The sequence below is a fragment of the Xenia sp. Carnegie-2017 genome, unplaced genomic scaffold, assembly GCF_021976095.1.
Source record: "Xenia sp. Carnegie-2017 unplaced genomic scaffold, XeniaSp_v1 HiC_scaffold_20, whole genome shotgun sequence".
NCBI classification, from domain to species: Eukaryota; Metazoa; Cnidaria; class Anthozoa; order Malacalcyonacea; family Xeniidae; genus Xenia; species Xenia sp. Carnegie-2017.
Window position 1 is genome coordinate 11922627 of NW_025813483.1, and position 20123 is coordinate 11942749.

The 20123-nt window shown below is 34.7% G+C and overlaps 1 protein-coding gene across 1 annotated transcript in view; it reads right to left on the reverse strand.

Moving 5' to 3' along the window:
- LOC124441698 (nuclear anchorage protein 1-like) overlaps positions 1-20123 on the reverse strand; it is a 34099-nt gene that overhangs the window by 5213 nt on the left and 8763 nt on the right. Inside the window, 53 exon segments of the mRNA XM_046992165.1 lie at positions 44-259; positions 360-539; positions 916-1143; positions 1221-1403; positions 1585-1881; positions 2063-2210; positions 2284-2468; positions 2702-2843; positions 2937-3118; positions 3195-3339; positions 3678-3862; positions 3962-4270; positions 4344-4523; positions 4683-4970; positions 5899-6081; positions 6238-6552; positions 6638-6785; positions 6870-7051; positions 7143-7284; positions 7358-7539; positions 7934-8078; positions 8303-8487; positions 8615-8759; positions 8850-9028; positions 9637-9831; positions 9925-10113; positions 10264-10485; positions 10645-10827; positions 10898-11209; positions 11425-11569; positions 11856-12037; positions 12181-12504; positions 12583-12727; positions 12807-13034; positions 13036-13134; positions 13913-14097; positions 14195-14398; positions 14589-14774; positions 15123-15326; positions 15473-15658; positions 15765-16079; positions 16957-17100; positions 17276-17365; positions 17546-17687; positions 17766-17947; positions 18023-18173; positions 18258-18442; positions 18533-18677; positions 18750-18934; positions 19001-19145; positions 19225-19397; positions 19556-19718; positions 19927-20111. Of these exon segments, the coding sequence (XP_046848121.1) occupies positions 44-259; positions 360-539; positions 916-1143; positions 1221-1403; positions 1585-1881; positions 2063-2210; positions 2284-2468; positions 2702-2843; positions 2937-3118; positions 3195-3339; positions 3678-3862; positions 3962-4270; positions 4344-4523; positions 4683-4970; positions 5899-6081; positions 6238-6552; positions 6638-6785; positions 6870-7051; positions 7143-7284; positions 7358-7539; positions 7934-8078; positions 8303-8487; positions 8615-8759; positions 8850-9028; positions 9637-9831; positions 9925-10113; positions 10264-10485; positions 10645-10827; positions 10898-11209; positions 11425-11569; positions 11856-12037; positions 12181-12504; positions 12583-12727; positions 12807-13034; positions 13036-13134; positions 13913-14097; positions 14195-14398; positions 14589-14774; positions 15123-15326; positions 15473-15658; positions 15765-16079; positions 16957-17100; positions 17276-17365; positions 17546-17687; positions 17766-17947; positions 18023-18173; positions 18258-18442; positions 18533-18677; positions 18750-18934; positions 19001-19145; positions 19225-19397; positions 19556-19718; positions 19927-20111 (10068 nt within the window).

Consider the following 20123-nt stretch of genomic DNA (forward strand, 5'->3'; position numbering starts at 1 on the left):
AAAGCAATCGTAAGAGAAAAAAAGAAAAAGAAAATACTGCAACCTGAACACTAGAGAAATCCTTCTGTATCTTTTCAAAATCACATTCATTTATTTTTTGTAGCTGATATTTCAGTTTCACGTCATTGACAATGCTGTTGAGATCGGCCACCTTTCCCTTCCATTCATCCAGTGTTTCCACTTCTGCAACAGAATCTTCATGCTTCGGTATCATCATATCATAATGAAGATAGGTGACAGACTGCAGTGACTTGACACCCTGGGAAAAAATAACGAAGAATGGGAAAACATTTTAAAAAGGACGTCAAATTTATGGTTTGAATTAGAAAAGTAATGTCAACATGTGTTTTTCATGTAACCTCAATCTTTCTCCAAGCAACTCTGTAAACGGCAAAAATAAAATCGTCCCATTTCTGGTTTATGGTCGTCAATTGATCGCCAAGTTGTGGTGTGTTATAAGGTCCAGTAGAGAGTACTTCATGCAATTCATTAATGTGATCCATTTTAGCTTTATATTCGGAGGTATTAACTCGACGAAGCTGAATAAAAAGAAATTTTATACTAATTAATTTTTTCATATGATTTTCTATAATTGCTCCGTTCAAGTTGATCGAGTTCTTGATTAAAATAACGCTATAATCCAAATCCAAAATATCTGTCGTTTGTTCGAACTCGCTGGAAAACAAGCAAATTTTAAAAGTCATCTTTAAATAGATACACAAGAATCTAGAATGCATAACTCAACAACTAATGACGCCAAAACACCGGCCTTAGGAAATTCATAAAGACAAAGATAGCAATATAAAATATCTTTGAAAATAACATATGACGTTGACTATTCAAGAACATGGAAATCTATAGTCAAGAATGAATTATATAACTAAAAATAAATAAATAAATAATGTTGAAACTAACTGCAATTTTCTCTGTGATTTCATTAACTTTTTCTACCATCTTCGCGCGCTCGACGTTTTTTCCAGATTCAGATTCTCCATCGTCTTCTATCGGTGTCTTGTCGAATTCTTCCAGTTCAGTGGCTGCCTCGTTGAAATCATCAATCAAGATTGTCGTAGCATCAATCCAGTTATCGACGGAGTTCAGATGTTGTTGAAGTGTTTCCACTTGATATTGACGTAATTCACGCTAATTATATAAAAAAAAGAATAAAATGGTAAAAATGGAAACAATACGATACAATAAATATTGAAGCCTCAACAAACCTCGTTGATGGCAGAGGAAAGATCATCAATAAGTTGATTGTTTTGTTCTATGACAATCTTTTCCTGTTCTTCGATATTCCTGCTTGCTTCAGTATCATTTCCAATACTTGAGACAACATGCGGCAATGTTTGCTGTAATTTCCATATTTCCAATGAATTCTCCAACGATCCAGCTTGCATGTCCTAAAAATGGATTCAATAGATTTAGAAATATGTTTGAAATGTTACCACTTCACAATGTTCAAGTGACTAAATCTATATACATAACATGAACATAAATTATACAAAATGCAACAAAATAAATATACATAACATGAACACACATCAGACAAATATTATATTAAAAATAATTTTATGTTGATACCTTAAGAATTTCAACGTTATCTTTGCTCGGATCGTTCTTTTCGTTTAATTCTAAGATATCCTTCTGTCTTGCATCAATGAAATATTTAATCCTTTGCGCCTGTTCTCCAAATTCTCGCCATTCAGCGATCCCTGTTTTCAAATACACAGTTCGTTTGGTTGCCCAAGAAAAAAGATTCGACCATCTTGAATGAAGATCATGAAGTTTTTGAAGTGTTTCCTTTTTTATCTCAATCATGTTTTCAGAATCTTTCATCAACTGAGATACATCGTGCAGTTTTAACTCTTCAAGAAACGTCTACAAGAACAAACGTTACGAAAAAAGGGTTCGCTAAATTCATCAGAAACACCAATACTCCGATTAGATTCAACATGACGAGAGGAATATATGTCTGAGAAGGGCATGGGAGATCAACAATAAACAATGAAGATCATTCACAAGTAACAAAGATCATTTATGGATAGTGATGATGACTTACATCGTGATTTTCCTGAAGCTTGACGAATCCCTCAAGATCCGCGACATTTTCAGTCGGTGGTAATTCAGTCCTTTTTTCATTTTTCTCCATCCAATTTTCATGATTTTCAACAAGGCTTTCAGTCAATAACAGGAACTCGCGATTCAATCTGGGACAAATAAGAAAAAATACAAAAAGCCTAAAAACACAAAAGAGAAATCATTGAATTGTTGTGAGCAGACCTTTTGTACTTGTTAAGAGCAAAGGCAGGAAGCGATTCTGTCTTTGGTGTGACAGTTTGAATGCGCTGTACAATATTTTCTTTATCGTCATTTTTAAGATACTCGTGTTCGCTGACAATTTTTCCTGTTTCTTTTAAAATATGAATAGACCTTGTATGCAACGTTTCAATGACGAATACTGACGTCTAGATAAAGAAAATTCAAAAAAGATCAAAGCAAGGCAAAAAAGATCTAGCAAGGATCTAAAAGACGGATCCGGGATCTCGTTCAGGAAGGGGCGCATCGTTTGGAAATGTCTTGATACAACAACATTTTCATTAACAAACTATTGAATTATCCTTTTTAATGATGGGCTAGCAACCCCCATCTAGATCCACCCCTAGATATAGCAAGAAAGATCAAGCTAACGATTTTCGACCTTCATTTTCTTCAACTGTTCCTTGGCTTCGTTATATTCCGGGGAAAGTTCTTCAGGCTCAACCCATGTCTCTGCTTCGTTCACGGCCATTTCAATGGACTCAAGCGGAAGAGAAATTGACTTCAACAATGTGACATACAATCTAAAAGATTATTCATCAAAGTCCCATTAAAATATAATTTCCAAAACAGCATTTTAAATTGTATAATTTCTACAGTCCACATATTTTCCACACCTTTTATCCTTGCGTTTGATTTCTCTTCGAAGATCATTGTACATTGTAGTATAATTAACGACATATTTCTCCGTTTCATCCAGTTTCTTTTCTTCAAATACTTTCAGTTCAATCATTCTTTCAGACAGTTGTTTGAAATGCTGGAACTGAGGCTCCCCCAATCTAACATCTCTCGTCAGTTGCTGCGGGTAAAAATATATAATTTGGCAAACATCACAAGGAATTATAAGCACAAAGACACTAATCTTTACGGTGTACCTGGACTTTTCTATACTCAACATTAGAAGCTTCTAAACCAACAGCATCTTCGTCAATATCCTTTAATTGTTTCGAGCAAGAACTGAGCCAGCGGTCAACTTGTTTCTTTTGTTCATTTTGATATGAAATCAACGCACGATCAAGTCTGCAAAAATCAAAACAACGGAAACCAAATTATTTAATTCTCTTTAATACCTCCAGTGGCGCCGACAGGTAATTTTTTGGGGAGGAGCACAGCACCATCAAAATGTCACTTAAATATTTTACGCACGAAATGAAATGATCTTCCAACTACGGATCCAAGGATAAGACAAAGTTTAAAAAAACACACTGTCTTTTGACTCAGATTTGGATGAATTTGAATCAACCATAAAATGCTTCATGCATTTATTTTATTTTACCTAATTTTAATACATGTATCGGAAAAGCCTAAATAACAGCTTGATGTCTCTGTGATAAATATAGAAACTACTCTGTACTCACCTCAATTTTTGATCTTTTAAATGAAAGCTAACGAATTGAGAATTTACAAGAACAGTCTCCTGCAACGCTTGAATTTCATTAATTTCAAAGTCCGTGTACTCAGGGGATAGAAGCATTCCGTTGCTGGAAAGCAGCACATCATTAAGACAAGGTTTACCATACGCCTCCATGGCATCTAGACACAACTGCAATCAAAGGATATTAATGGCAATCAAGGAGTCTTGAATATACACTATTTGGATTATAATAAGATTGTATTTATTGAATAATTACGGTAGATGTACCTTAGTATCCACCTCACATTCCTTCATGTCCTCATAGTTCCCGCTATCGATATCGCGAATATTCATTTGCATGTTGTGGAGAAAGTCTCGAAGATTATTGACAATAATCAGCCATTTTGTAAATTCTAGAGTTATTTTATCATCGTACGGTTCAACCAAAGGTTTTAATTCTGGTCGCGCGGGCTCAACTGGAGAGATGCCTTCCATTATATCAGATGATGACTCAAGAGATGAAGACATTTCAATGTCTGTTATGGAAGGAACGTCGGTAGTGACAAGTCCAGTTTCAATAATGGGTATCTGGGGAATCTAAGGAGATTTATTGAACGTTAAAGGATCATCAAACGATATGATAAAGAAATACTTGATAGATTAATCTTACTTCTTTTAGTTGCATGTTATCGAGGCGATTTTCAATGACATCATATCTTTGACTGATAACAGAGATATCTTTCTGTATGTTATTATTGCCCTCTTCATCTAAATTTTCCTTTACTTCGCACGCCAAAAGTTGGACACGTTCAATGCGGACTTTATTTAGATCTATCGTACGGAGATTTACCTAAAATAAAATTTATGGCTCATAAATTCATTACACCTGACGCTATAACTTAGTTCTAAATTCGGAATGGTAAATTTTCGTGGAAAGCAAATATCATAATTAGTTGTGGACCTCCTCTTCCAAAGTTTTAAACCGATGTATTTTTCCCATACAATATACCTTAATATCATCTTTCAATCGTTCCAGTCTCTCTATCGTTTGCTCATCCTTTACATTTATAACATCCACATCTTCACTCTTATCTTTAGTGACATCATCCTGCTTTGACTCGTCATCAGGTTCCTTGTCGAGAGCTCCATCAACACTAGACGATTCGATCTCTTTCTGTGGTATAATTTCTTCAGTTTCGTCGATAGTTTTAAGTTTTCCGTCAGTATCATCAAGCCACTCCGTGACGTATTTCAAATATGAATGTATGGCTTTGTGAGTACGCTTGGATTTTTCCATCTAAAAAATGGTTTTAAAGAATGTATGGCTTTGTGAGCACGCTTGGATTTTTCCATCTAAAAAATGGTTTCAAAGAATGAGCATCGGAGTCAGGCTAGGCGCGCTTTTTTTCCAAAAGAAATTTTCGTGTGAAGTATGTAATCATCAAAATTGGAGTATTTCGAGGATACAATGGGGTTAGCTATATATTAATTCAATGACCATTTCGAGTAAACTATTCTTTAAGGATTTCACCTCCATCGTGCTGCTAAGGGGCTGATTACTTGGAGCATCTTCAACCCTTGGATCGACTGAGCCCCGATAAGTGAGTTGAAATTTGTTGCGTTTACATTGAAAATCTCATCCCAGAGGATACAAATTAATGGGTATCTTATCTAATAGCACGCGAAATATAAAACATAAAAAATCAAGCGTAGCTGACAACAATCAGACTACGCATGCTTAAATAACTAGCCCAGCGTTAGAGACGAAGACATGGCGTAATTTTTGTATCAGTGCTGAGTTCAATCCAGTGTTGAAATTTCAGCACCGGGGTGAACTCAGCACTGAGTTGGAAATTTGCCATATAATCGCGCGTTTGATAAAACGAGTTTTTCCTATCAAGACTTGGCTGAAATTGCAACTCACTTGACGGGTCTCAGTTCAGCCCGGGGTTGAAAATGCTCCTTGTAATCAGCCCCAAAGGTTATGTTAGGTGGTTTCGTCTCGTTCATTTACTTCACTGAACATTTTGTGATATATCGTCTTGTAAGCTTTGAAAAAGACATATTTACAACAAGTACTTCAAATATCAACGGAGTGCCCCTAAAATGGCCCATCAAACGCGTCACGCATTAGCCATAGAAATATTCTACGAACAATCAAATCTTTTACATAGTTTACAGTATTTTTCCTTGTTTAAATTAAATAATGAAAACACAGCACAAACCGATTCAATTTTCTCTTTGATGTCTCGCTCTAGCTTCTTCCAAGAATCTTCAACATCATTCAGCTGTTTCTTCACTTGATCACATCCATCAGATTCAGGCGTCAAATTTTCAAGCAATAGTGTTTCGGACTGCGTGACATCCTCTATTTGGGGACGATGACGATTAACTTCGGAATTTAACTTCTACAGAAGGAAAAAAGTTGGAAAAAGACTTGAAAAGGTTCTTGTGAAAATGATTCAAAAAAAAAAATTAAAAGGTCATCGAAAATCGGGTATTGATTAATCAGAGCACGCGTTTTGCATATGTTCTTTTATAACACATTTTCTTTACTAGTTTACCTTCAAAACGTTTAATCTTTCGTCTACAGCATTTTCATTTGCCACATTCACAGGAGCGTCTAATTCCTTCAATAGTGATTGTTTTTCATCGATATATGCAATAAGAGCTTCTTCTTTGTCTTTGAACGTTTTCCATTTTGCTAAGGTCTCTTGAAGAAAGACATTTCTTTCACTGGACCAATCCTTCAACTTACTCCATCTCTCTTCTAAACTCGTCAAATCTGACAATGCAATCTTATCATTTACTTCGCTAACGTCGCGAATTTGATCCAAAACATGACGAACGCTGTTCTTCTGTAATTCTTTCTCAAAATCCTTAAATAATTAGACAGTATTTAAATGAAATTATGTTTAATGTATTCTCGTCGAGTCTAATAAGGAAACACCATAGACTTCTTACTTCATGTTGGTCTAGTTTAGTCTGCAAATCAACAATATCCAAAGCATCTGTCGTTTTATCTTCCTGCAAACGAGGCTCGTTTTTTTCAATCCATTCTCGTCGTAATTCAATCAACTTCGTAAGATGAACAAGATATAAATCGTAGACTCTACAAACAAAACATCCCAGCCAATCACATTTAATGTAAAAGTGACCTGATAGAAACTTCAAGAACGATAATTCCTTTACATACTCTTCATATTTATCTTTCGATGCTTGTGGTAAATCGTAAGCTCTATTGTCAACGATTATCAGTTTTCGTCGCAGTGCTGTCTTCTCGTCTTGCGGATACATTTCGGAACTTAATAGAACATCAGCTTTCTCGTATAATATTCTTGTGTCTTCTTTCAACTGGTCAGAAGTTTTTAGAACCTCCTGAAACACAAAAATGGGATATCTTTCAAGCTATTTAAGCAAGCATAAAATAAAACTAACTTCTATGTTTATTTTATAGGTTTAGACGAACCTTTAAAGAAGCTAGATGGTCAAGAGACGCAACGGGATCGTCAGGATGGGATGCCAAGGCAACAACGTCTTCTCCCTTTTTAAGTTCAGCGTCTTTGTTCTCTAATTCAAGGCTCAAGAGATTATGAACAGTCTTTGATAGCCTGTTAAATGTAGATGTCATACAAGTTAGTGAAAAAAAATAAATAATTTCGAAAAAAATAAATAATTCCATACTTGTCCTTTTTTTGTTGTAAATCCTCCGAAATCTGATTACGTCGCAAGGTTGAATTCTTTAAATCGTTCTCTGCATCTTTGACTTTTTTATCAAACAAAATTTCGTTTTCTGACACAACCTTGCCAAGTTCGAGAGTCTTTTGGTAATTCGGCTCTCCTTCCTTCCACACATCATTCGCTTCCTAAGACAAAAGACTACTGATACATCGAGAGATACTATGATGTCCATCAATGCACCAAAAGATACTATGACATTCACTATCGCACCAAAGGATACTATGATATTCACTAATGCATCCAGAAATACTACGATATTCACTAATGCACTGAAAGATATCATGATATCCACTAATGTATCACGAAATACTATGATGTCCACCATTGCATCAAAAAATACTATGATATCCACCGATGCACCAAAAGATACTATGATATCTACTATCGCACCAAACGATAGTGTGATATCCACTAATGCATCAAGAGGTACTATCATATCCATGAACAGATCTTATACAAGAATGTCACAAGAAAGTGTACAGCAAAGCACGCAGTAATATAAAATAAACCAAAACATACTATAAATAACTTCAGCGCATTCAAAGCTTCATCAAGATCTTCAACATCATTAGGAATTTCTTTTTCTTTCTTCTCGCAAATTTTTAACCACTTGACAATCTCCTTTCTTTGACGATCAAACACGTTGAAGATTGCACGGTGGAGTCTAAAGATGACATAATGTAACAATTATAGATGAAAAGAGATTGGTTTAAAAAATGGTTTATTTGAAAGGTTTTAAATCTTGTGATAATGAATATTAGAAGTTGTCATGGTTAATATACTGTTTAGAAAAATGAGTTTGCTTTTTATTATTTTTTCCCCAATGGAAGGACCTCCTTGAAAATCTTCTTTTCTTTTTCAAATTTAGTAAAACAAAAAGAGTCTTACTTGTTCTTGTATTCGCGTGTCTGTTTATAGATTTGTGTTCGCTGAATGGCTATATCTTCACATTCATCTTGGTGATCTTGATTGTATTCAGGTAACGTCAAAATCCTGCTTTCTTTTATTTCGTTTAAATGAATTTGAACTTCTTCAAAATCACCTTGGTTCGTCTGAAAACTCTTTTCATTTTCCTACAGAAAAAGAAACCAAGCAGATACACTGCTTTGAAAAATACTTTCGTTTTTCGCTTTGAAAAATACTTTCGCCTCAACAAGATGTTCCCATCCTCCCGAGTTTTTAATAATCCAGAGTTCCTACCAGCAATATCGTCAATTGATGTAAGAGAATATTCAAATCATCTCCCGGTCGACTGATCAGCTGTAATTGAACTTTTTCATCACCAACATTTGCTTCACAATTTCGCATCCTTTCATTCATATATTGTGACGCAGTATCTTGGAGTCTGGAACCAAATATAAAAAAATTGTTTATCTCGTATTGACGAAACTTCATTTATTAAAGATTGGTAACACTACAATGAACGACAGGAAACCTTAATTTTCGAAGGTGTAAAGCACTTTGGAGGTCTTCAAGATGTTTTTGCGATGAGTCGAGAACATCATCGATTTCCTTTGAATTGACACTGGGATCTAGTTTGGCGATTTTTTCCCCCGAAGAACGAAGTTCCAACAGCTTGGGTTTAAATTCCGCATTCATCCTATCAATAGCATCCTAAAATTGGGGAAGAAAAACCCAATTAACAAATATGAGATGCAATAGGAAACACATTCCCAAGAAAAGTCAATGATGAACTCAATATTTGTGACAATTTTCATTATACTGTGATAATGAATTTGCAATAAATACGAAAGATTACGGAATGAAAATTATCTTCTTTGTTTTCACTAATATGAGGTCAACATTACGTTTTCATTGGAGTATGTTTCCTAATGTGCATAATCTAGAGCACAAACATTAAGATTGATAAAGTTATAGAATACTCAGGCATGGATGCAGGATGATTTTGTAGGGGGGTGCTCTAGTTTTTTTCTAGACGTCGTTTGGTCACTCTTGTGTGGATTAGATTTCGGTGGCTCCTTTGTGGGTGTCGTTATGTCATTCACTTGTCAGACTTTTACTGGGTATGACTTGAGACCCTGGGGTATTGTGGGTATGACTTGAGACCCTGTAGTTGTTTTAGTTTGATTGGTTTGTCTATTAATATTTCGTCGGGAAATTTGCCTCCCTCCCCTAAAATATATCCCTGATTTTACTGCCGACCAAAGAACAAAAAATACTTCAGTAATTTATTTGCTCTTGTATGCAAGAAACATTCAAACCTTTGTTTCGCTTTCGGATTTTTTCAAACTGACGAAGTCTTTCCCATCAACATTGTAATCTCGAAGATCATTTCGTGATTTCAACATAGCTTCATCGATTTCATTAATTTCATCTTTCCACACGTTAAAGTCGACTATTTCTTCGTCGGGGGATGTTGCTACTTCACTAAGTTCTTGCAATTTTATAGCTTCTTCCTAAAATTTTAAAAACAGAAATATTGATACCTCTAATCACCAATAATATGTTGAAATCGACCACAAGACTTGAGACTAAAAATCATCACGTACAGCAATGTTATTTTCCTTTACAGCGTTGTCCATTTTACCCCAGATGTCTCCCCAACGAAGGTCAAAATCTTCAACTTGCTTCTGCAGAGTTTCTCTTGCTTGAGGACTCAAATCATCTTCCAGACTAGCTTCCAGTTCTTTAACATGATCGACTCGTGCCTTTTCTTCAGGTTTTTCGCTTAAACGGAGCTACAAAGTAGTCAGATAAGTAGATCAGAACCAAAACATCTCAAAGTAGTTTGAGCGTAAGTTGACAAGGTAAAAATAGAGGGAATCACTAATGACAGACGAGATGACATCATCAGACACGACTGCTTGTGGTACCATTATAAAACTTACAGATATTTGATCAACATGTTTATTCAAGTCTTCAGATGAAGGTTTTTCGTCTGGATGTTGTTCATTTCCATTGATTTCATCCTCTTTTAATGAATCTTTCTTTTCGTCAGTTGGATGTAAATCATGCAAAGTTTTAAGAATATCTTCATCTTCATCCAAGGTGTCGTTGATCTGGTCTATTTGTTCGTACAATGCTTTCGTCTTACGTTCATTGTCGTCAAGCTGCCAAGTTCACATTTGCAGGAAAAAAAATCAAGATGAACAATGCGTAATTTTACATATATGAGATACATATAGCTTCACTTATAATAAAATGATTACTAAGTACTAAATACGGATTTTTCCCGCTCATGATAAATCAGTTCCCACCCTTCCCCTCACCTTCTTTATCCTCGTCAATACATCATTACCAAGGCTCAAATGACATTTTTTAACATCATCAAATTCTTTATCGATGCGTATACCGGATTCGGTGTCGGCTCCAACTTTTTTGATCAAATTGTTAGATAATCTCTCCATTTCCACTACTTCATTACCAAGCTCTTGAACATCGGACTGAAGAGCCTTTACAACAAAGGAAAGAAGAGTTTAGTCGAGTTTTCTTATGTACTAAAGAGGAGAAAGATATTAATACCTTCAGTTCATTTCGTTGATTCTTCGTTTCATCATTATCAGATAAATCAACTGGAGCAGAGATTAATTTTAACCGTGAGTCATTATCGTCAATTTTAACAACAAACTCCTTTTCAAGTTCTTGAAGTCCTTTCCATTCCTCGATAATACCATCCAGATTTTGGATTCTATCTTGAGACCAGTTGTTTATCATCCACCATTTGTTATGAAGATCGTAAATAGTGACTCTAGTATCAGGGTATAGCGACCTGTTGTTTCTTGCTTGATTCAAAAATCCCTCCATTTTCCGCCTTTCTAACTCATATTGAAAGATCTAAAAAGTATTTAAACATCTTTATGGAGACGCTCAGAAAAAGCTACTTCCTAAAAACTAGTTGTACCGTAAAGATTATTAAGTATAGTAAACTTTTAAAACTACATCTTGTTTTATTAGTGTACAAATCTTCAATCCTATATACTGTATATGACAGGATATTTAGCTCGAGACGTGGGACAATTGTTGGATAGTTGAAATGTCATTTAAAACACCTTCTGTTCATCCAGTTTTTTAGAAAATCCATCGAGATCATAAACATCACTATCAGTTATCTTCATCCAAGATTCATTTTCATCCAACCATAATTTACGATTTTTTACTTCTTCCTCAATGATCGTGTTGTATTGCTTCACGAAACTAGAAAAAATAAATAACTTTATTTACTGTGGAATCATCGACAATTTAAATAATTATTAATCAACAGCGACTAATTACTTACTAGTATTATAATTAATTCACAGGCAATATAATTGATTTATGATTAACACATATATTGTTGATTACTTATTTTATTAATCATAGACCAATAAATCATCGTGTAATTAATTTACTTTTGTGAATAAACATGTTCTTTACTCGTTTGATTTTTACTAGTTTAGTTTTTAAGGATTTTATTTCTTCCTCTTTTATTTTAATATCTTACTTGTCATATTTGTCGTCCAATTTTTGCGACAGTCGATCGCATTTCCCCTTCAATGAAGAGCGACGTTCGTCGAATTTCTCTTCGTCTTCATTATTAAAGACGTTCTCAAAAACAATGACTTGAACATCTTGTAATGAATCTTTGTTTTCATCGATGCTTTTATTAAGTGCTTCGTGACGTTTCTGTGTGTAGAAAATAAAAATATAAGCACTTGTAGTCTCGTGAAAAGCACCAATTGTTAATAAAAAAACTTATCGCATTTTAACGCTTTTCATAAAAACATAGCTACCCTTGATATTTGTCAGCCATAGTTATCTTAATGTACCTTGACATTTTGGAAGTCATATTCAACATGAGGATATTTGTCGGACATAGTAATTTGTTCAATTTCTTTTTCAACTTCAGCTGTATTCTTGTCCACGTCATCTAACTTTGTTTGTGAAAGATTCAACAGCAAAATATACAAAACATCTTTCTTATCATTATGTCGTTTCCTTAATGCAGAAAGTCTTGTGGCAAATGCTTGCATTTCTTTCTCGTTGCTCACAAACCTCCATCCGAACGAAACATTATCAGCCAATAACTGTTGATTAAGTTCGACGGTCGTTTCATATGTCTTCTCGCCATCATCCAATTCTTCACGCAAAGACTGATTGTTAAAGAAATAAAGGAATTTTAACAATCAAGTTACACAAAACGAGACATACCCAAAATTCCAACTGTTCACCTTTAACTTGATGTATTCGTCTAAAGGATCGTGTGATGGCGTCGGATCAATGGAAACATTTTTTTCTTTTCTCTCACAAGAGGTCAGCCATTTTGAGACGGTCTTCTTTAAATCATTGAAAAAGGATAGGAGACGACGATGAATGCTATTGAAGAAATACAGAAAGAAAGGTTGTTTTTTTATACTTTTGTGCACCAAAGAAAATCACCAATTGACTATCGTACCTTGTTTCGCATTCGTTCAGTTTCTTTTCTACATCATCACGTCGTTTTGTGATATTCTCACTTCTATCCTCGAGAGTCCCTTGAAATCCTTGCTTCGAGACGAACTCCGATATCTTGGGATCATTAATTTCTTCAAGAGTGACATTGTATGATTGTTTATTCTTTTCGAATTCACTCTGGACCTCTTTAAATTGCTTCATTTGCTCTTGTGTCGAGACAAGATCATGTTTAGAAACCAGAAGAATTTCTGCTTTCCTCTTCTTTCTCGAGATTAATTTCACATTCGTTAAAACGATCGTTGAAATACTTCAGCATCATATCGCTAACTCTATAGACAATGAATCAAATGAAGAATGAGATTAGGGTTTGCTTTTTTCTAAAATATTACTTTTCTACAGGTAGTCGTTCATAAACATTCTTTTAAACAACAAGTTTTACCACAAGGTCGACTAGGCCTGAGTTTATAGAGGCAAAATGAATAATTTCCAAAGATGAATGTGTGAATCAATAAAATCAATCTGATTCATAAAACAGCGATTAAGAAAATAGGATAGTTACTTTATTTGACCATTCCTGAAGTGTAAAAAGGAACACAAGTAATACCATCCTACCCAATCTTAACCATGCTTAGCCACACGTAAGACACCTTAGCTATACTTAGCTATACTTAGACCACGTTGGTCTTTGCATGGCTAAGGTATTCAAAGATGACTAAGTATGTCCAACGTGGTCTAGGTACAGCTAAGAATGGCTAAGGTTTCCTACGTGTGGCTAAGTATGGTTAAGATGTCCTACGTATGGTTAAGATGTCCTACGTATGGTTAAGATGTCCTAAGTATGGTTAAGATGTCCTACGTATGGTTAAGATGTCCTACGTATGGTTAAGATGTCCTACGTATGGTTAAGATGTCCTACGTATGGTCAAGATGTCCTACGTATGGCTAAGGTTTCCTACGTGTGGCTAAGTATGGTTAAGATTGCGTAGGAAGGTATTAAGTGTGTTCCTTTAGAACAACATATTTATACACTTCAGGAAGGGCCAGATAAAGTAACTGCCGAAAATAGGATAAAAACAGCTGACCAAATAAAACGCATATTCTTCTTACTTAAGTTTCAAGAGATCAGCGTTCGTTTCCAAGACTTCGATCCTTTTGTATATGGTGTCTATGGTACTCGTGATTTCTTCTCCTTGATCTATTTTATGAGGTTCATTGTCAATAATGTTGTATCCTTCCAACGATATTGCTTCAGCCCTACGCTTGCAGTATAAGGACAGCGTCTTTGTCGCTTCCTGTGATAGCAAACGTAATATCAATTAATTTAAAACTGTCCATTGAAAGTGTACGCTGTAATTATGACAATGCAACAAAATATTACGATAATATGACCTTGGAGTTTGATGCCAAAATTCTTATTATAGGATAACTAATGTTGACATCAGCATTGACGGATAGCAATCTATCCACGTAATTCAACAGAAGGTTAATTTTTCTGACTTTTTCTCGCCATCTGTCAATTGGAAACACTGTATTGAGATCTGTTTCATCAAGAGACTCCAGATCTTCCGCTTTGATTGCAGCAATTTCAATTTCCTGCAAGGGAATACGTAAGCAAGTTGATAAACTTACTTAACTACCCATCAAAAATATTTATTTCCAAGGTTAATTCTACTCATTATTTAGCTGTCGATGACAAATACGAGCACTGAACTGAATATATTTAGACTACAATTGTATAATTTTTACTTTAATTTCAGCGAGTACGCCCTCATGTATCACTCACGGGAACGTCTCGATCACAGAACTCCTTCAATCTCCGCGTGACATCATGCCAGCGCTGTTTGACGTTATTAATCTTAGTTGTGGCATTTTCTGTGGTCGTTTCATCCAAATCATCACCAAGATGGCGGACATGGTCTTCCGCATTGTTGAGTTGTGTCTCTCGTTCAGGGAGTTCCTTTTGTTTTACCTGGAATAACAAGAAAAAGTCAAATCATTAATGCTTCAACTAAAATATGGAGCAGTTTTCCTGTTGTGATGCAAAATTAGGTAAATTACAGTTTATTTCATTCATTACTTAAGACATAAGACTTCCTGTTTTACATAAGTTTGTACGGCTAAAATCATAATACGTTAGATTTCTTGATTAATGTAATTATTTATTTCATATTTCATTGTAGCTTATATCCAGTTATATCTTAGCACTATGTAAAGCATTTCACTGTAAGTCAATCTGCCCAGCTATTTTCATAATTGTTTTTATTATCATAATCAAAACTCTAAGATTACTTAAAAAGCGTATTCATTTTCTACTCACCAAAATTTCTTCAACAACATGAACAATCTCTTCCTTGATACCATCATCCTTGGATGCTTCTTGATCACGTGAGTCATCTTCATCATCACGTGTTTTTTCGCGACTTTCATACGTGTTAATCAGACTCTCCGTGGTATCGAGCCACGAAGTAACGTCATCCACATTTCTAAACCAATCCGTAGTGAGCTTCTTGACAGTTTCAATCTGTAAAAAGAAGTGGAAATTATAGGAAAGTTATGAGAATACATACACCATTTTGTCAAAAGCATCGCAAAAGTACAAACTAACGATGATTTATGTCCAAAACAACAGCTTAAAGTTAAGTATTGCGGATGGACGACGAAGACTACCTTTTTAATTCTGTCTTGGATATCATTCATTAACTCTTGCTTCACTGATTTAATTTCACCAACTTGATTATTTATGACAATAGTAGCTGATGATTCGTTAGGAAGTTGACTGAGTAAGTCTTCACTTGCTTTTTGCAGTTTTATCTCTTGTTCATTACCTTGGGTATTCGCATCATCTCTTATCGTCTATAGCAATAAAAATTTCGCAAAAACGATTCACGCTGTACGTCATGTTACCACGTATTTAACTAAAAGTAATATAAAATGGAATACGTCATGTTAAATAACTGACCTCGAATTTTTTCAATTGTTCGGTAACCTCTTCTTCATCAGCGTAGTTAATTTGATTTTTGTCAGCAGCACCAATCGATAAATCCTTCTCATCAATCCAGTTAAGCATATTCAGTTGTTGCTCTCTGAAGACAGTCCAGTAACCTAAAAGATCCTCGTAATAATTTACGTCATCTTTGTGAACATCTCTTATGGCAAGCCATGTTTCATTCAACTGTATCAACTCGTCCTTTATTTCTTGTGGAACGCTATCATCATTTTCCGATTCTTTGATCAATACTTCGATATTGTTATCATCAAGTTCACGAATAAAATCCTTTCACAAAAAATAATAAAAAAAGAAAGTTTAGCCAGGCATACTAATCATCGTGAGAGGCAAACAGTCTGTTCAATACATGCTTGGAAAGGTCAGGAGATGAAATCAAATTTAACTGCGTAAAAGCACTACTGATAATGCGCATTTAACGAATACGACAAGTTTTTAAAAATGAACATGTTTCATCACATCATAATGCCTTCTTCTGTATAAGTGAGAATATTATGTATATGATAAATATATATAGTAATAACATGCTGAAGTGATAGTTTATACAAATATAAGTACAATACATATACAATGAATAATTGGTTAGATGAGTGTACATATTTAATGATGACTAAATATTGTGTTAAAACAAAAAACTTAAAGATTGACGTTGGGATTGGTTTTGTAAATGTGAAGTGCTTCTTTAATTCTAAGAGTTAATGTAGTATATGAAGTGTCGACGATTTCAAAACAAGAAGATGAATAGTTAGTTAGATGATTAGTTACAATCACTTCATCATAATTATTCTTATACTGAAGGTTGCGGTTAGTTTGTATTTGACCAACTTGGAGTTCAGGTTCGTAAGTGATCCCAATCATTGAGAGCCTGACCACCCCCCCCCGACTACAACTTATCACACCGAACCAAGTTCGGTGGACAAAAAAATTTTGTTCTGTACTCCACCGCTACGTGTTGATAATGATGACCTAATGCTATGTCCGTGCATATGGCATGCGATATGTGATACTCCTTCCCAATCCCCGCGCGCCGTTCCTACGATGTTAACCTTGGTTACTGCATAACCTCATAAAACTTCATTAAATGTTAATTTCATGTATTTGTTCATCCAAACCATCGCACACTTTATAAATGATAAAAAAAACAAACCTTATGATGGTCATACTTCTGTTTGAAGTCCTCATAATCTTTTATGTCTTCATCTTTGGCAGAAATGTCGTCCTTGTGATCATTAAGCCATAATTTACGTTTTCCAATTCTTGAAGCAATAACGTTCCATAACCTTCCTTCACACTAAAGTAGATATATACTTTATATAAGAGCCTGCGTAGCTGGAGAGAAGCAATAAAATAGAAAGCCTGACGATGAAAAAGTAACGTACTTATATAAGAATAACATACTTAAGTTGATTGTTAAGTTTTGTCTTAATGTCGGTAACACGATTCTCTATAGTAGTCTTCTCAGGTACTTGTAATATATCTGCCGAGATAACATCCTCCACAGGACGAAGTTTGTTCATCAAATCATCGTTGCGCTCTTGAATCCTCGCATCGTGACTCTGAAAAGTAATTACAGAAAAAAAATCATGAACGATAAAATAGAATAAGCATTTATAGCAAAAATCAACAAATAAAAACGATGCCTCGATAAGTTTCAAAGTGTTCAATATTTTAACTTTAACACAACATTACAAGGAAGTCAGCTAAAATCAATGGTTAAAATATCTCTTTATACATACCTTCGTTTTTTCCTGTTGTTCTTCCTCACCAATGAAATTGTCATCTTTGTCATCAGGTTGAAACCACGGTTCTTGTTCATTTAGTTTATCATCAATGGAATTCAAGATAATTTCACAGGAGTTAGTCAAAGATTCCACAATCCTACAACAATGAAGCACTCGTTCTCATTTGATATAATCGATAATAAGAATATCCCATTATGTACAATGAAACCCTTACTTGTTCTCTTTATCGTCCAAGCGTTTCTTTAAGCTGTCGTGGCGAGATGTAGCATCATTTAATTGTTTTTCAAAATCGACAGCTTTCTTGCTTGGTAAAATCTTGTCTTCAATAGCTTCTTGATGAGCTTCTTTTACACTTAAGTAGTTTGCTTCGCCATTATTGAACTCGTTCTTAGCATCCTATTGTTAAACACGACAACATGTTATTACAGAGGTAGTACATGATAGGACATTGAAGGATTCGTGCTTTCTTGCCTTCAATTTGCGTCCCTTCTCGAGGACTTCTTTAAGACTTTGCGCATCGGAAACATCATCAATGTTTTTCTCTTTGTTTTCGACGGTTTTCAGCCATTTTATGACGATCTTCAACGACCGATTTATCAGATCAACTAAGTTGCGGTGTAATCTGAACAATAAATGATGATTTAAGACTGAGATGTTGAATAAATCTCCAAAATTAAATATGACACCAAAGAACATTTATTCATACTTTGGTTTGACTTCTGCGATAGCTTTACCGACGTTTTCTTGTTCCTTTTTTACTTCTCTGCATCTGATATTTAAAGTACCGGCAAAACCGTCACGGGGCAAAATACCCGCATCTTCCATTTTGACAATTTTCATTTCGGTCTCTTCAACTTTTTCTTCCTCTGATTTGATTTGCTCTTCGACAGACTGCACACAATAGAAAAAACAAAAGAATTAAAAGGAATGATAATGGAAAGAAAATAGAAAACAAAGGATACCAAGGATAAAGGCATTCACCTTTAATGTTGCCAACTTATCACGAACTCCGTCCAAATCATTTGAGACAGAAGGTAAGGAAGATACAGTTTCGTGAAGTTTGATGGCGTTCACTGAATATTTGTTTAGATCTTCATTGAAAAGACCAAGAGCAACGTCTCGAATCCTAAACATAAAATGTTGACAGCCAGAAGTTATAAACGCCTAAATATTTAAATCTGTTGTTTTATCGACTTACTTAAGTTTTACGATTTCAACAACTGTTTCAACTTTCTCCTCTCTGTCTTTCAACAACGCCATTTTGTCTTTCACATCAGTTTCATCCTTTGGTTCAAGTTGTTCATTAGTAACGAGCTTATTACCATCTCTCAGAATCACATTCAACAACGGTTTACAATCGTTTTCAATTACTGAGCTGGAATTCTGAAAAAAATTCACTATATTCATACTTTGTTTAAAAAACAGCTCAATTTTAAGACTTGTTCAAACCTTTGTGTTTTCAGCCAGTATTTCTAAACTTGAAAACTCCTTTGGTATGTCAGATTTCGGATCAAACTTTTCTTCCTCATTACTAAGATATCCTTCAAGTTTATTAACATCATTCCTCCAGGCTTCGTAATCAACCGTTTCGACGCTAAAACACACCACAGTAAAAAATGCGATTTCAACAACGAACGATCAAACGATATTCAAATGCGATGAGCAAAGCTTACATTTTTATTTTGGCGACGATATCATTCCATGTTAATGGTAACTCACGAAGATCAGTCTCAATGGCTTCCTGTTGTTCTTGAGGTCTTGTAATCTTCCTATCTTTTAATTTGAAACCATCATTCATAACTTTATCAAGATTATCTTTTAGTGTTGGTCTATTGATATGAAACTCCTAGAGACAAGAGGCACAGGGATTAATCAACACAATTTGAAGAACCAACCAATAAATTAGTTATTTTATTGACAATTTTAAGATAAATCAAGATGAATGCTGACATATTATAACAACAAAGTCAACAAATCACATTGTGATTATTTCAAAATTCTTACGTTCAAAATTATTTTTTGTCTTTCCTCTACGTCATCATCGTTCGTTGGTTCATCAAATATCTTTAAGTTGACCTTAATTTCATCCAGTTTTCGTTTGAGGTCATCGGCATTCTTTAGCCAATCTTCCACATTCTTTCGATCGTCTTCTTTATCTTTCTCAATTCTGGTAAAATTTACAGTCACAGTAGAGTAAGTTAACTCAATAACACAGCATCACTGATCTTTGATATCTTAATATCAACTCTCGTGTTCAAGAAAAAACCCCCATAAAATTAAGACGTAAAATTGCATCGCTACTGTTTACTAGTTTAATTATTTAATTAAAAGGTGATGATATAAAACAATGACCAGACACTATTTGTTATACTTACATTTTTACACCATCGCCCACTTTGGCGATGACATCACTCCAGGTTGTCGGTAATTCACGAAGATCAGTTTCAATTGCTTCCTGTTGTTCTTGAGGTCTTGTGATCTTCCTATCTTTTATTATCGAACCATCTTTTAAAACTTTATCAAGATCATCTTTTAGAGTCGGTTTGTTGACATCAAATTCCTAAAGACAACA